This window comes from Salmo trutta, chromosome 37 (assembly GCF_901001165.1).
Source record: "Salmo trutta chromosome 37, fSalTru1.1, whole genome shotgun sequence".
NCBI classification, from domain to species: domain Eukaryota; kingdom Metazoa; phylum Chordata; class Actinopteri; order Salmoniformes; family Salmonidae; genus Salmo; species Salmo trutta.
In genome coordinates, this window is record NC_042993.1 from 26,161,728 (window position 1) to 26,178,509 (window position 16,782).

Here is a 16,782-nt window from a genome sequence, read left to right on the forward strand (position 1 = left end):
GTGTGTGTGTGTATATAATGTCCCCTGGTGAGATAAAACAGATCATTGGCGCCTATTTGCTTTCGCGCTCTTTTAGGGCCTATTCTCCTCATTGCTTGAGCACACAATGACTAATGAAAAAGAGAATCATTTGCAGACGGCTGGACTTTTTCTGCCTTTTGGTGGCGAATGGGCGATGGGCTAGACGAAGCCAAATGATTTGCGAGAGAGGGAGAGCGGGAAAACCGCCTGAGAGAGAGGGAGAATGGGGGGGGGGGGGGTGAGAGAGGCACTAAGACAGAGAGAGCAGTCAAGCACTCCCGAAAACAAAAGCAGCCCACCAAAATCGCTCCCAAAGCGCCCCTCAGATCCCTGCACCTCCGTCTCCACAGCAACCGCCTAGGCAGTTCCCACAAAGCAAGAGACACACCCCCCCCCCCCCACACCCCCAATCCACCTTCTACAAAGGCTATGGCCAGCCAGCCAGCCCACCCACCTATAACCAGAACCCTCCTTCCAAACCACCCTGTTGCCAGCATGCGGCACAACACCCACTATGAGTCCTCCCATATTAGGTAGAAGTTGCCCCAAACACTGATACAGGTTCAGGGCCTGTATTCATAAAGCCTCTCAGAGTAGGAGTGATGATCTAAGATCAGTTTAGCCCTTTAGATCACATTGAATAAGATTACATGGACAGGGGGACTTGATCCTAGATAACAACTCCTACTCTGATCCATATGGCCCCAGATCTTTTTAATCCCCCTAATGGTTAAGGTTAGGATTGGTGGCAACGTGATGTGCGTCGTCCTCACCGTCAATATTGAGCATCATCTTCCACATGGCGGGGCGTACAGACTGGTGGAAACCAAACCACACCTCTCTCCCCCCTCCCAGGGGATGGTCGTAGCCCTCTGGGGCTGAGAAGAAGGAGCGACCCACTGGAGTGTACCTGGAGAGGGGGAGGAGAAAGAGAGAGATAGTAAGGGGGGAGAAGAGTGAGAGAAGAGAAGCAAAATAAGGAAAGAGAGAGAAGGGGGACAGACAGATAGGAGAATGGGGAAGTTAGTTTCCACAACCTGGACCAGAATCTTGGTCAATAGCGCTTTGCACAGTGACAGTCTGACAATCTATTTTTCAATTCACACTGAACATCAATGAAACAAGAGGGTGAAAACTCCATAAAGACTAATTAATAACAACATTTGCGTTTCCTAGAAAGTCCTGGACACATTCTGTCAATGCAGTAGCCTGAAGCTATAGCAAACATTGCCTTATGGCAGGTGTTTTTATTTAAGGCTTAGTTTTTATTCAGTATTGGTCGACACGATTATAACACATTGTTTTTGAGTGGAGGAGGCTACGAGTGAAGTCAGGTATGAAGGCATAGGTAGTCACTATAAACTTGATTTCCTGACTGATTATCGTCAGGCCATGAAAACAACCACATTTTGTTTTGCACATTTTGTTTTGCATACATTCACGCGTTTCATTACCAATGTGGCACTAAGCGGAAGTGAGTCCTCACTGAAATTCAGTACTTGATTTGTCATTAAGAAATTTTCTTGGAATAAAAATCAGTCTCTCGGGCCAGCAAATTAAATACCATATGGGTTTATTAGGCCTACATCTCCAGTAAATAAATCTGCCTCAAAAGTAAAAAGAACGTGTAGTAGAGTTTTGGCGTTTGCTTTTAAATCAGTTTACTGAGGTTTCCAGGAATAAATGCTCAACTTTTCAGAAATGCATACATCCTGTTTATCCTGTTTACATTCCCTATTATGACCACTTGGGCAGCGACTGTCCAACTCACTTCATGGAGGGCAGGTGTCGCAGCACCACGTCCACAGCATGTACTGGGTTGGTGCTGATGGGCTTGTCCAGCTCCAGGGGCTCAGGCACGCTGCGGCCGGTTAGCACCTCGTGCAGCATGTGCCAGCTCACCAGAGACACAAACTTGATTGAGACCTTAAAGGGCCGGTCCTTGCCCCCCTCACCCGGTAGAGTGACATCCAGATCCACCTGTGTGTGGGGGTTGGGGGGGGGGGGGGGTGTTAGAGATGTGTGTGCGTGCATTAACAGATCAAGAAGTGTGGGAGCGTGAGTGAGAGTGTGTTTTCAGTCTTGTGGGAGCGCCAGGTAGGTTTGACTGTGTGTGTGTGTGGCTGGGTGTCAGTCTACATCCATCTTACCCCTGCGGTTGCCACTGGCAGCGGGTTGGCTGTGTACAAGCTCCTCTTCCCATCGTAGACTGGCCGACGATCCCCAAAGATGGTAACCTTGAAGTGCTGCACCATGGAGTCCACCACCTCCCTACAGAACACAAGACCAAAACAAGTCAACCTCTTTAGACTTGTCCAATGGTCTGCAACCTGTGGCTCTGGAGCCGCATGCGGCTCTTTATCTGTCCATATGTGGCTCTATAATTAGTGTTCAAAGTAATAATAATAACTAAAACACAAGTCGAATAAAACATCAAATTACCTCTAGTCACACTTCAACAACCACATGAACAACCCATAATCTGATACCATGTGACACATTTTGGAGATCCTAGCAAAAGGAAAACTCCATTATTCTAGGCATACCTGTTGACGCGGCGCGGGCACTTCTCGGGCTTGATGTCCACCTCATAGAGGTAGACGTCTATCTTGGGGATATCCACCTGGAAGCAGTTGGCCAGCAGCTTGATGGGCTTTCCCATGGTGCCATAGCCAGGCCGCCGTGGCACAGTGAACAGGGGCTGGGCTCCAACGGCTCCTAGAGATGGAAGGAGGGGGGGGGGGAGCGGGAGAGAATGGAAAAAAGGGAACAATCATTCAATTTCCATTACAACAGACCAGTTCTTTGAGGAACAGGCTTAGATGAGTAAATTGCTAAAAATCGGCTTTGTAGTGGCCACTTTCACGAAAAAGGTAGGTCTAAATCACCTGCTGCCTGTGTGTCAAGAAGATAGACATGTTGGCTGAAAGAATCTACTGGAAGGAACCACTTTAGAAAGTACAGAGACAGCGAGGAATACTATGGGGGGGATACAAAGGTTTGGTTTCACTATGAAAAATTAAACCCAACAGAAACAAAACACCCAGACGTGCGTGCGCGCGCATATGTGCGCACAGCGGTGCATCCCACACATTGCCACCCCCAGACACAGGATGTCTTACACAGGAGTCACTTTAACCCAGTAGACAGAGTTATTTTAAAAACAGCCCGATGTGCCACACTCATCCCAAAGCCATTCTGGGGCTGCCGTCTCGTGGCCCGCCCATCAACATCAGGAGCAGCTGATGTAGATTTTTTTTTAAATAGTCGCCTTTTGAAGCGTCGCGCTGGTTTAGCCGAACATTTGCTATGACGTTGTTGTTCAGATGGCCTACGTGAGACGCTGAACTATTGCGCAACACTCAGTCTAACAACTGAGTTCAGATGAGTCAGTATATTGTTTTTTCATCCGAAACTATACTGAACAAAAATATCAAACGGAACATGTAAAGTGTTGGTACCATGTTTCATGGGCTGAAATAAATAGATACCAGACATTTTCCAGACGCACAAAAAGCTTTTGTTTACATTCTTGTTAGTGAGCATTTCTCCTTTGCCAAAATAATGCATCCACTTGACAGATGTGGCATATCAAGGAGCTGATTAAACAGCCTCATTACACAGGTGCACCTGGTGCTGGGGACAATAAAAGGCCACTCTGAAATGTGCAGTTATGTCACACAACACAATGCCACAGATGTTGAGGGTTGAGGGAGCGTGCAATTGGCATGCTGACTGCAGGAATGTCCACCAGAGCTGTTGCCAGATAGAGAAATTTACATTCAATTACCATTAGCCGCCTCCAACATAGCTTTAGAGAATTTGGCCGTACATCCAACTGGCCTCACAATTGCAGACCATGTGTAACCACGCCAGCCCAGGACCTCCACATCCGCCTTCTTCACATACAGGGATTGTCTGAGACCAGCCACCCGGACAGCTGATGAAACAGAGGTGTATTTCTGTCTGTAATAAAGCCCCTTTGTGGGCTGCACCCCTGCCCAGTCATGTGAAATCCATAGATTAGGGGCCTAATGAATTGATTTCAAATAACTGATTTCCTTAGCTCCGTAAAATAGTTGAAATTGTTGCGTTTAAATGTTTGTTCCATATACATATCCTCATCACCCCTATTCAACACTCCCATCTCCGACTCGCAACTCAAGAAGACAAGCAGAAAGTAAACCATGGGAGTTTCCCCCTCAGCCTCTCTCTGGTACTCTCCACCGCCAAAACCAAACTGCCCCAACGTGTCATTAATAAATGACTGTCAGGGCTGTGAATGATTCACCTCCTATTGAGTCATGATGAGCCTACATGAGTGGGTGTCAGTTCATTCGAAGCCCCAGTGCAGATGGGGGGGAAGTGGAATAGAAACCATAACAGAACCCTTTTTCAGGTGCTGCCAGCTCATGGGCCTAGAGCATGAGTAAAAATGTTTGTTTTGGGCTTCCTTTCAGAAGCTGGAGCGCTCATGGTTCTCTCCCCTTCCGTTTCTCTCGCCTGGTGGACCTTGAGGGGTAGGTACAGGGGTGGCAGTTGAGTGTAGGCTAAGGCTAGACCTTGGTGGGTCACAATGACAGCAAAGAAAGGGGGATCAACAGAGAGAGAGAAGTCTGGAATTCCAGCCATAACTGTCCCACGGACACACACCAGCCCTTTGTGATGGAAATGATCCAGGGGGCTGATGGGAGACTAGTGCAGGTCTCAGACAAACAGAGAGAGCGAGAGAGACACATGGGTTTACTCATACCGCCACACAAACACACACTCTCAGACTGTTAGAGACACAGGCTCTCTCTGACACACAGATTGCTTTTCCTGTGCTGCGGTGGGGGTGAGTAAACCAAAAAGGAGGAGGAGGAGTAGGATGGCTGGGGGAATGGGCAGGGAGGGCTGGTATTCCTCTCAGGCACGCATATTGTACTACTAGCCTCCACGCTGCATGAGTCACTGGGCCAACGCAGAGAGAGAAACTCAGGACGAGGAGCGTCCTGCCTCTGGACACTGTGCCAGGCATTCTATATAAAAATATATATTTTTTAAAACACTTTCCTCCTAGTCCTGATGTTCTTTTACACACACACACACACACACACACACACACACCTTCTAACAAGATCTTGCGCACACACACGCTCTCTCACGCACGCATACACATCCTGCTGATGTGTGTGTGTGTCTGTGTAAGCATTTCACAGTAAGGTCCCCACCTGTTGGATTCGGCGCATGTGACGAAAACAATTTGATGCCGTCTTACTGTGTAAGACTTACGCACGCACAGGTGCCTTCTGACACGCCCTTACCGAAACGCGCAAGCAAGCTCGACCAACCATACTAGAGGTCGACCGATTAATCGGAATGGCCGATTAATTGGGGTCGATTTCAAGTTTTCATAACAATGGGTAATCGGTATTTTTGGCCAATGATTTGCAGATTTATATATAAAAAATAATAATTATATAATCTTTTTTAACTAGGCAAGTCAGTTAACACATTCTTATTTTCAATGACGGCCTAGGAACGGTGGGTTAACTGCCTTGTTCAGGGGCAGAACAACAGATTTTAACCTTGTCAGCTCGGGGACTCAATCTTGCAACCTTACGGTTAACTAGTCCAACGCTCTAACCACCTGCTTTACATTGCACTCCACGAGGAGCCTGCCTGTTACACGAATGCAGTAAGAAGCCAAGGTAAGTTGCTAGCTAGCATTAAACTTATCTTATAAAAAACAATCAATCAATCATAATCACTAGTTAACTACACATGGTTGATGATATTACTAGTTTATCTAGCCTGTCCTGCGTTGCATATAATCGATGTGGTGCGCATTCGCGAAAAAGGACTGTCGTTGCTCCAACGTGTACCTAACCATAAACATAAATGTCTTTCTTAAAATCAATACACAAGTATATATTTTTAAACCTGCATATTTAGTTAATATTGCCTACTAACATGAATTTCTTTTAACTAGGGACAATGTGTCACCTCTGCAACAGAGTCAGGGTATATGTAGCAGTTTGGGCCGCCTGGCTCGTTGCGAACTGTGTGAATACTATTTCTTCCTAACAAAGACAGCCAACTTCGCCAAACGGGGGATGATTTAACAAAAGCGCATTTGCGGAAAAAAATCACAATCGTTGCATGACTGTACCTAACCATAAACATCAATGCCTTTATTAAAATCAATACACAGAAGTATATATTTTTAAACCTGCATATTTAGCTAAAAGAAATCCAGGTTAGCAGGCAATATTAACCAGGTGAAATTGTGTCAGTTCTCTTGCGTTCATTGCGCACAGAGTCAGGGTATATGCAACAATTTGGGCCGCCTGGCTCATTGCGAACGAATTTGCCAGAATTTTACGTAATTATGACATAACATTGAAGGTTGTGCAATGTAACAGGAATATTTAGACTTAGGGATGCCACCCGTTAGATACGGAACGGTTCCGTATTTCACTGAAAAAATAAAAGTTTTGTATTCGAGATGATAGTTTCCGGATTCGACCATATTAATGACCTAAGGCTCGTATTTGTGTGTTTATTATATTATAATTAAGTCTATGATTTGATATTTGATAGAGCAGTCTGACTAAGCGGTGCTAGGCACCAGCAGGCTCGTAAGCATTCATTCAAACAGCACTTTCGTGCGTTTTGCCAGCAGTCCTTCGCAATTCTTCAAGCATTGCGCTGTTTATGACTTCAAGCCTATCAACTCCCAAGATTAGGCTGGTGTAACAGATGTGAAATGGCTAGCTAGTTAGCCGGGTGCGCGCTAATAGCGTTTCAAACGTCACGCGCTCTGAGACTTGGAGTAGTTGTTTCCCTTGCTCTACATGGGTAACGCTGCTTCGAGGGTGGCTGTTGTCGATGTGTTCCTGGTTCGAGCCCAGGTAGGAAGGAGCGAGGAGAGGGACGGAAGCTATACTGTTACACTGGCAATACTAAAGTGCCTATAAGAACATCCAATTGTCAAAGGTATATGAAATACAAATCGTATAGAGAGAAATAGTCCTATAATAACTACAACCTAAAACTTCTTACCTGGGAATATTGAAGATTCATGTTAAAAAGAACCACCAGCTTTCATATGTTCTCATGTTCTGAGCAAGGAACTTAAACGTTAGCTTTTTTACATGGCACATATTGCACTTTTACTTTCTTCTCCAACACTTTGTTTTTGCATTATTTAAACATGTTTCATTATTTATTTGAGGCTAAATTGATAGTATTTATGTATTATATTAAGTTAAAATAAGTGTTCATTCAGTATTGTTGTAATTGTCATTATTAAAAATAAATGAAGTTAAAAAAATTATATATATATATATATTTTTTTTCAACGGCCGATTAAATCGGTAGCGACTTTTTTTTGGGTCCTCCAATAATCGGTATCGGCGGTGAAAAATCATAATCGGTCGACATCTAAACCATACACACAGGAAAGCAGCTGCAGCGTCATCCCACCATGCAGCGAGCGAGACACAAAGAAACACCAAGGCCACAAAGAGAAAAGGATAACACACACCCACAAACAGCGGATCAGAAATTCAGAACACTGCAAAAAAAAATTTAAAAAAATTAAAAAAAAAAATACAAAAAAATAATAAATTGGCACAAACTACTCAACATTTCCAAGCTTCCGGTTATTAAACCTAACCCTCCTGGCCATTTCTCCCTCAGACGTTCAAAGAAATGGATTCAAAACACACTCGTGTGCAGAACTAAACTAGATCCCAAAACGCCTCATTGCAAAAATCCATTCCAAGGCATGTTAGCCTATTTTCTCTGTCACTGATAATTCAGAATGCTTCTCAAGCACACACACGGCCTAGTATCTCTCAATTCTCCCCCCTTCTAAACTATTTGAGCCCCTTGCAGACAAAACAAGTACAAGCACGCCCCTGGGAACTGTAGGGGGGAACGTCGTGGAGGGATGCGGCTGTCCGGGGCCAGGGCAGGGAGGTAAGTAGAAGGGGGAGCTGACTACTCTAGTCTGAGGTTTCTCTGACACGGTGTAGGCCAATGGCCCCGAGCTGGCCCTGTCCTCAGGTCACCCACTGCCCATATAAGGCATGCTCAGTACCAAGAAAGCAACACAGCACAGAGACCAGTGGCTCAGTGGCACACACACACACACACAAAGGAGTGCGAAGCTGAACTAACTGCTCATATGACCTCATTGACCTGAGATACACACCAATGGATCAACCAAAAATGTTGAAGTCTACAAAGCTGATGCCTAAAATGCACAACATGATTAGTACTCAACTATCCTGGAATACCATGACCTGTGACCAATAGGCCTTCCCATAGACATAACGAGATTGCTGACAATGAGAGATGGCCTACTCAAAAGCCCATGTGGAGGCATCAAAGGCTTGTGGTCTGCGTCATTTCGCGATGAGAGGGAGCAGGTTCAAGGAAACCTCCCCCTCATGTGTTTACTCTGAAAGTGTGTGTGTGTGGTCAGAAGAGTCGTAAAAGGAAGAAAGTGTTTTCCAAACAGAAAAATTCTAGGTACTTTCAACGCTTTGTCTCGTTTTGTTTCCTGACCGCATGTTACGGACTACAGTACAGACACCAACTGACAGAGGCAGTAAACTGGGTAGTATTCGTTAGGGCATACCGTAGGAAAACAGTGTACAACAGAAAACAAAAACTAGCGTTACTGGACAAGGTCAGATAGTTCTTCCCTGTTTCTGACCGCTTTCTTCAGTTTGGTGCCTAATGAATATGTCCCTGATATTAGAAAGAACAAGTCAGTGGGCATGTGGAGAGATAAGGAGGCATCCCAGAACTGACCTTGTAATGACCATTTCTCAGTCAAACTGTAACAGAAGTGGATGTGCCAAAATGGGACCCAAGCGATAAACTCGACAACGTTGGCTTTGTGCAGTTGTTCCATCATTTATTTAATTGAAGTGTCTTATGAGCAAGCCGGCGTTCGATCTCAGGCGACCTCAGCTTGCTACACTCAGACTGGACGCTGTTTAATGTTGTGAGGTGAAAAATTACTGGGCTATATTATCACAGGTTAGGAGAGAAACCAGTAACCACATCCCTGAAAAGCAGCAGATATATACACTGACTGGGGTCATGTTCAGTAGGCTTGGAATGGATGAAAACACTCCAAAACAGACTCAAACAGAGATGCATTCTACTCCCTGAACTCAATCAACTCCAACAATAAACTTTTAAAACATATTGCAAGAAACTCTTAAAGCATATTGCAACGGTGTGCCCTAATGAACATGACCTAGTTACCATTAAACATCAAGTCTGGGCTCTCCCTTTCTCGGTCCCACTGCCTTCCACAATGACTGGCTGAAAACGTACTCACACAGATGCAGGGCAGACCCACTCACACACACACATACACACACACACACACACACACACACAATACAGCTGTTGTATGTCTAATCCGGATAGGCCTGGGCTGTGGGAACAGGGCGAGTGCTCCGATGCGGGGCACAAAGGCGTCAGTCACAGCAGGCAGCGACCCAGGCACACGAGGACGGATGGACGCACACAGTGACAGAGCGCCGCGGGCTGGGAGGGACTGATGCGTGTCAAACAACTAGTTTATTCCCCCCTCTGTCACTTGTCCCATCTACCTCAGTGCTCTGAGAGTGTTGGGCACCGCCGGAGCCACCACAGCTGAGGCCACTCACTCCACAAACAAACACAAGCCAAATCTGTACAGGGAGACCAAGGAGAGAGAGGCAACATGAAGTACTCTGAGGATGGATGGCAGGGGGGGGGAGGCAAGGCAGGCTGGACCTAGAGCGGATACGCACACCAACACGTGAATGAGCTAGCTCTGTTAGCCTGGTCGGAACATCAGGGTACTAGCGGAGGGGAGGGGACAATAAAACATGTTTAGTGGTCAGGGAGAACCTCTGACTGTAATTAGGAATAGGAAGGAGGGAGAGATATGGACTGGCGTTAGGCCAGGGGTCACGTTAATGCAGAATTGTGTGTTTGTAACAACAAAAAATATACAAACGCAGAACAAATCTCTTGCTGCGTTTTGTAACCGCAAATCTAAAATGCTTCTTATTGGAGTTTCTGCTGGGCATCAGACTCATTTTGTGCTTCAGTTGCACTTCTCCACTCGGATGAGAACTCATGAAAGGGCATTCTAAAAGCAGACAGTGTTCTGACTGATGTTTAGCTGCTTTTCTCTGGTAAATTGCAAGATGAACTTCTAGCAAAACATTAGGAAATGTATCTGGCTACATTCTTTCCATGATAAACATTAGAAATATAATGGCCATGCATCATTGCACTTCTGAAATTGATGCTATTTTCTGCCAAATGTGTTGCACTAATGTATTTTCTGTGAAGAACAACTACAGTTGCAGGCCCCTGATCACTCTGTTGAAGCGAAAAACTTAAAACGCAAGTGAAATGGTTAAAAACGCAGATTGATGGTCTGTGGGCTCATCTCAATGAAGTCAGTCAGGTATTTTTTTATATCACTACTAGTGCCAGCCAATCAAATGCGTTGTTTCAAGACAGCACACAAACAAAAATACTTTTCTGGGATAATTTCTCACTTTCAACAATGTCAGGCTCTGTCTTCTCTCCCTCAGTTCTCCCAAAAAACATGTTTGGTTACCCCCTTAAGACACTCCCCTCACATCAGCCCTGGGTCCCTCACTTCCTGTCTGAACCCCCCCGCCCCCCTGCACTGTGCCACTCTGTGTTGTGTTCCCCCCCCCATAGATTTAGGCTAAATGGTCCTCACTAAACACAGAGCTCAGGAAGGAGAGAAGAGTGCCCAATCCGGGCCTCCTCCTCATCCCACAGAGCTGAGACAGACATCCCCCAGCCTTTACAGCCCACTCCAACTGGGCCCTCCTACTGACTCAGTCAATCCTCTCCATCTATCCCCACGCGCTCTCCCCCCCTCTCTCTGGCTCTGTGAGTCACTCCCTCTCTGGCTCTCCCTCACTGATGCATCTCCCTCCCCCTCCAGCTCTCACACAAAGCCCACCCACATGAGCTCAATACTAGCCACACTCACAACATGTGAAGGTCGACACAGACAGAGATGCTTCTCAATCTAGCACACATGCATGGGCTGTTTTAATTTAATTCACTTGTTAGAAGTGAAAAATAACATTCCTTTCTAGGCTATGGGGACACAGGCTGCAAGATCCTAACGAACACAGGCTCATTAAGGCACGCAATGAAAAACGCTTTGTAACGGGAAGAGAAATTGAGTATTTCCTCATAGGACAACTCCAGGTTGTCCGTTTTCTTCCGATTGGTTCCTAATGAATACTACTCAGGCCTAGCCTGTGTGTGAATATTCTAGCTGATAGTCAACATCTCACGATTGAGATTGTGCCTTCCCTGTAGCTCAGTTGGTAGAGCATGGTGTTTGCAACGCCAGGGTTGTGGGTTTGATTCCCACGGGGGGCCAGCACAGAAAAAAAATGTATGAAATGTATGCATTCACTACTGTAAGTCGATAAGAGCGTCTGCTAAATGACTAAAATGTAAATGTAAAAAATGTGAGTGGGTCAATGTGTCCCAAATGGGCTAGCTTTGGACAAGGATTTGAAAATCAAAGGGGGTTATCAACTTCCCGCCTTTTTTACTCAAATAAAGTGAGGAGCTACAGAGGCAGGAGAGAGATCAAGGAGGGAGGATACGAAAGGTGGTGGACGGGTTAGGTGAAACAAAACAGAGCGGGAAGAACAAGCGGAAGGAGAACAAAAGGAGCGGGAGGGTGTGAATCAGAAAGACAAAGTAAACTACCATATATGCCTATTCAAACATAGCTACTGCTAACAAACTTTAAGTACCTCAACCACATTTACCTAGAAGACCCCCTTGATAGTTAATAACTGAGTCAATCACCCTTGGGGGGGGGGGGGGGGTCACCTGTACTGCCTGTGTGGTGTCCCTTTTTCTTTCGGTAAACCCCACACAGGGGTGGGCAGATGAGTGTGTGTATGTCACGGGCGTATCCATTACAACAGGAAGCAGCTGCACTTCTCATGCACTATTAAACATGCTAGGTTACACACCCAAAACCCCAACTGACAATAGAACTCAACATCACATACTAAACAAAAATATAAAACTTTTGGCACAAATGATTTTTTTTTTTTTTTAATAAATAAATAAAAAGTGGCTCAGGATCTCGTTACGGTATTTTTGTGCATTCAAATTGCCATCGATAAAATGCAATTGTGTTCGTTGGCTGTAGCTTATGCCTGCCCATACCATAATCTCACCCTGGGGCACTCCGTTCACAACGTTGACATCAGCAAACCGCTCGCCGACTCGACACCATACACATGGCCTGCGTTTGTGAGGCCGGTTGGACATTCTCTAAAAACGACTGGAGGCGGCTTATGGTAGAGAAATGAACATTAAATTCCATGGAAACAGCTCTGGTAGTCATTCTTGCAGTTAGCATGCCAATTGCACGCTCCCTCAAAACTTGAGACATCTGTGGCATTGTGTTGTGTGACAAAACTACTCATTTTAGAGTGGCCTTTTATTGTCCCCCAGCACAAGGTGCACCTGTGTAATGACCATGCTGTTTAATCAGCTTCTTGATATGCCACAACTGTCAGGTGGATGGATTACCTTGGCAAATGAGAAATGCTCACTAACAGGGATGTAAACAAATATATGCACAAAATTGGAGAGAAACAAGCTTTTTGTGCATATGGAACATTTCTGGGATCTTTCATTTCAACTCATGAAACATGGGACCAACACTTTACATGTTGCTCAGTGTAATATCCAACCTCATATGAACAACGTTTTATGATCATGTGTTGCCTTTCAAATAGCATACAGACAGAGCTACAATATGTACTGTGTGATGGATGTTTAAAAGCTGAAGTCATATCCTATGAGCACTAGCTAATCTTGTCTGTTTCTCAAACGGCACAAACGTTGCATGCTGCCAGACGACCGTTGGAATGAACAGTGTGTTAATAAGCAGGCCAGGCAATCAATTAGCATTTTCTCACGCCACAGTCTTCTTAGCGACGAGGGCCCCCTTTCAATCATTCACTGAGGAATCAAGCCCCACTGTTCTGTTCCCCCTCATGGGTACGCAGCTGACGGACAGAAAACACCGACCCTGTTCAGGTTTGTTTTTTAGGGCACACTGTAGCAAAATGTTTTGAAACAGAAAAGCAAAAATGAGCGTTTCTTATCAGTCAAAGTCCAGATAGTCCCACCCTGTTGTAGCCCGCAGTCTACCATTTGGTGCATAATGAACATGGCCCAGTTATCCCCCTTTTAAAAACTCTACAACATGAGGAGGCTTGGAGGTCAGTTGCCAGGGGGGACCTCCTCTGTCTGGCCTGGCCGTATCAGGTGTCACTCACTGGGTCTACCTGCTAGGGTATCGTTGCAGGAGAAGTGGAAAGCTTCCGTTACGACTACAGACAATGCAAACTGTAAAAACGTTTTCCCTGGCTGTCATTGTAAAAGGCAAGGAGGAACAGTCTGACCTAGGCGACCATCTAGGTTATACAGGGTCTACTCTATTATGGATGCTTCCCTTGTTGATTTAGGCCTAGCCTACACGTCACCACTGTTTTGCAGTCTACTCATGAGAAAACATGACCAACAGGACCATGCAGTCCCATTGACTATTCAAACTGAAATGCTTTGAATAAGGAAAAGTAGTCAGTAACTTTGCCTCTTCTGAACTAGGACAACAGAACTGTATGTTCTAAGTCCATAACAATGCTCAAACATCAGGGGACCACTTTTGAGGTCTGGGGGAAAAAAAATCTAAAGAAATGTTGGTGTAGTTACCCTTTAATGCAAGTGTGCACCAGCTAGAGACAGTTGTTTGGCTTGCGGTGTTTCTGTAGCGCTAATGTGCATGCAGAGTTAGCTAAACAAATTGTCACTGGATTGATGCAAATAATGATAGAATTCTGCCAGGTTAGCACAGGCTACTTTTTAGTTAACATTTAGTTGAGACGTTTTTTTGGGAAAGCCTTTCCATCTACTAGCAAACGGTTATCATTAGCATTATCACAAACGGTAGACTAGACATATGTGCACAGCATGTATGCCAGCAACATACCACCCTGCATCCCACTGCTGGCTTGCTTCTGAAGCTAAGCAGGGAAGGTCCTGGTCAGTCCCTGGATGGGAGACCAGATGTTCCTGGAAGTGGTGTTAGAGGGCCAGTAAGAGGCACACTTTCCTCTGGCCTAAAAAAAATATCCCAATGCCCCAGGGCAGTGATTGGGGATTTCTCCCTGTGTAGGGTGCTGTCTTTCAGATGGGATATTAAGCAGGTGTCCTGACTCTCTGTGGTCATTAAAGATCCCATGGCACTTGTAAGGGTGTTAACCCAGTTGTCCTGGCTAACTTCCCAATCTGGCCCTCATACGGTCACCTAACCATCCCCAGTTTACAATTGGTTCATTCATCTGCTGTAAATGAGACTGTTCTCTGGCAAAATGAAGGATAAATAAAAAAAACAAACAGGGGCATTCCTGTACTGTTTCAGAAAGTTGAAGGAAAATACAAATCATTTTCTTCATGTCTTGCAATTAACTTGGGCTAATACATTGTTGGATTTTGTGATTCTGTCCTCATGTTCCATGACCTCTGATAAACAGCGTGGCACATGTCTGCGGTGACAAACAAGATGAGCCTATTGCTGAACCACAGGAGGCTGCTGAGTGGAGAACAACTAATAATAATGTCCAGAACGGTGCAAACGGAATGGCATCAAACACCAGGATCAGGATCAAACACGTTTGATACTATGTCACTCATTACCACGAGTCCGTTCTCCCCAATTAAGATGCCACCAATTACCTGTGTGCTGAACATTTCATCATGCATAACCATTTGGACTTTTCTATGACTAACGATTGAGTGTCATGAGTAGGAAGATACCCATAAAGGCTGAAGTGTGAAATATGATGCCACAAAACTTTTGTTAAAGTCTCCATTTCATTCCTCCACTTATGACTAGCCCAACTTTACAAGACTTCAAAGACACTGTACTCCCCCATTGTGTGTATAGAATGACATTTCACCTGTGACTCACACATGGCCAACAGACAACTGTTAAGGAAGTCCCCTAGCTACAGTTAAACAAAAAGTAGCTGGTGGCCATTCATGAATTTACCTAGGTGCTTTTAGCAATAGCGGGTGTATTTACATACACTAGCATTGCTTTCAATTGTATTGGGTTGCACAAAAACAGTCCGTGGGGGAAGCCAGGCGTTAAATATAATTCCATTTCAACTTACTGTGCCCGTGGGCAGGACGGTTGGTCATTATGAAGGGGAATCGTATTAATATCTAAAGGATCGGGTTAATAAACAGACTTTCCAAACGTATGTTGTAGACCCACTTCCCCTCTGCTTACCTCACGTCAAAATAAAAGCCCCCCAAAAAGTATTCCTCTTTTGTCCACATAAGGCACACATGCAGGACTTATTTTAACATGAAGCCAGCAGAAAACAGACCCAAGTTATTTAACTTCTGGCTTCCAGCGGACTATTCTGTTTTTTTTTGCAAGCTAATTACTAGCAATTCTAGAGTGTAAATATTAGTGTAGTTAAAAGCAGCTAGCCACGAACGAGACACCTCAACCAACACCTGTGGGTTGGCGTTGTGTCTTAAGGCAATTGACATGGACCAACAACAACAAAAAAACGCACATTGGCTGTAATAAGTTAATTTTTTTCTGCTTGTGTTGCCATGTCAGTGTTGGTGAACATGCAACAATTTAGTAAATGATTTTGGCATGATATGAGCAATGACAGCAAATTACCTGTCGTTCCGATTTCCATTCATGAGGTCCCTGTCCGGTTCACTCCCCGGATCACAGATGACAAATGTCAGGAACTCTTGCTTGGTTCAATCTGGTTTATCGGCAGTTCACAATGCCGTACAGGCGATGCAACCGAGTAGTTACGGGTTCCCCCGAATTCTCCTCTCTACTCACTGTCAAACGGGCCCCTTTTCCAGTCCCTTTGGATGAGGGTCTTCCGTGTCCCGGTGTCTGCAAGTCGTTCACACGATCAAGGTATCCAATCAGAATACACTGCCACGGCGATACTGGCTCGAGCCTCAACGACGATGATAAACTAGCTAGCTGCTAGATTAGCAAATGGATTGAGACAAGCATAGCTAACAGACAATGTCAAGATATCATAATTGCAGATTCACTGGTCTCTTTAGTTTATTACCAGTTTGCTGAATAAAAATCTGACACGTTCAGTTTTACGTCCAGAAGAAATCGAGTTTAAGGCTTGCTAGTTGGCGATAATTAGCTAGCTAGCCATCTAGTTACCTACGACTACTAGTTCGAATTCTCATCCGACATTAGACAGCTACTTATCACTCAAAGTCTGCTAACGATATGTGCAGCCTTGTTTCCACTGATGTCACTCTCCAACAGCGGCCAGTCTCGCTGTTTCTAGGCTGTCAACTCCCGGTTGCATTCGTCGATATGGCTAAGGTTTTCATCCCGGTTGCCTGTGCTCAACTCTGTAGGGCTCTGACCAACTAAATATGGTGAAGTTACTACTCTGGCACCGACAGGAAGAGGTGGGTTCTATCTCAAATAGGAAACGCCAAACGTCAGAATGAAGCACTTCGCCCAAAGACAGTACAGTAGGAAGATAGGCAGAAACTGATTCTCCACTAGAAATCCCCGATCACGTCAGCTAGCTAAGCTCATGCGCAGAAACACGTCATCGGGTCTAACGGTTGTCTCGCGCATAATTGCGC

General features: G+C 45.1%; 1 protein-coding gene across 3 annotated transcripts in view; it reads right to left on the bottom strand.

Annotated features, from left to right (window-relative positions):
- Positions 1 to 16,650, bottom strand: part of LOC115177110 (protein argonaute-3) — a 47,951-nt gene extending 31,301 nt beyond the window's left edge. For 2 of the 3 annotated variants that reach the window (XM_029737620.1, XM_029737619.1), the window contains exons 1-5: positions 15,821 to 16,648; positions 2,568 to 2,739; positions 2,172 to 2,292; positions 1,793 to 2,001; positions 795 to 931 (exon numbers count right to left, since the gene is read on the bottom strand). In XM_029737620.1, the coding sequence (XP_029593480.1) occupies positions 795 to 931; positions 1,793 to 2,001; positions 2,172 to 2,292; positions 2,568 to 2,739; positions 15,821 to 15,839 (658 nt within the window). In that variant the 5' untranslated portion in view covers positions 15,840 to 16,648. Of the gene's footprint in view, positions 1 to 794; positions 932 to 1,792; positions 2,002 to 2,171; positions 2,293 to 2,567; positions 2,740 to 15,820 lie in introns of all 3 variants that reach the window. The other variant, XM_029737621.1, reaches the window with a different exon arrangement.
- Positions 16,651 to 16,782: the final 132 nt, after the last annotated feature.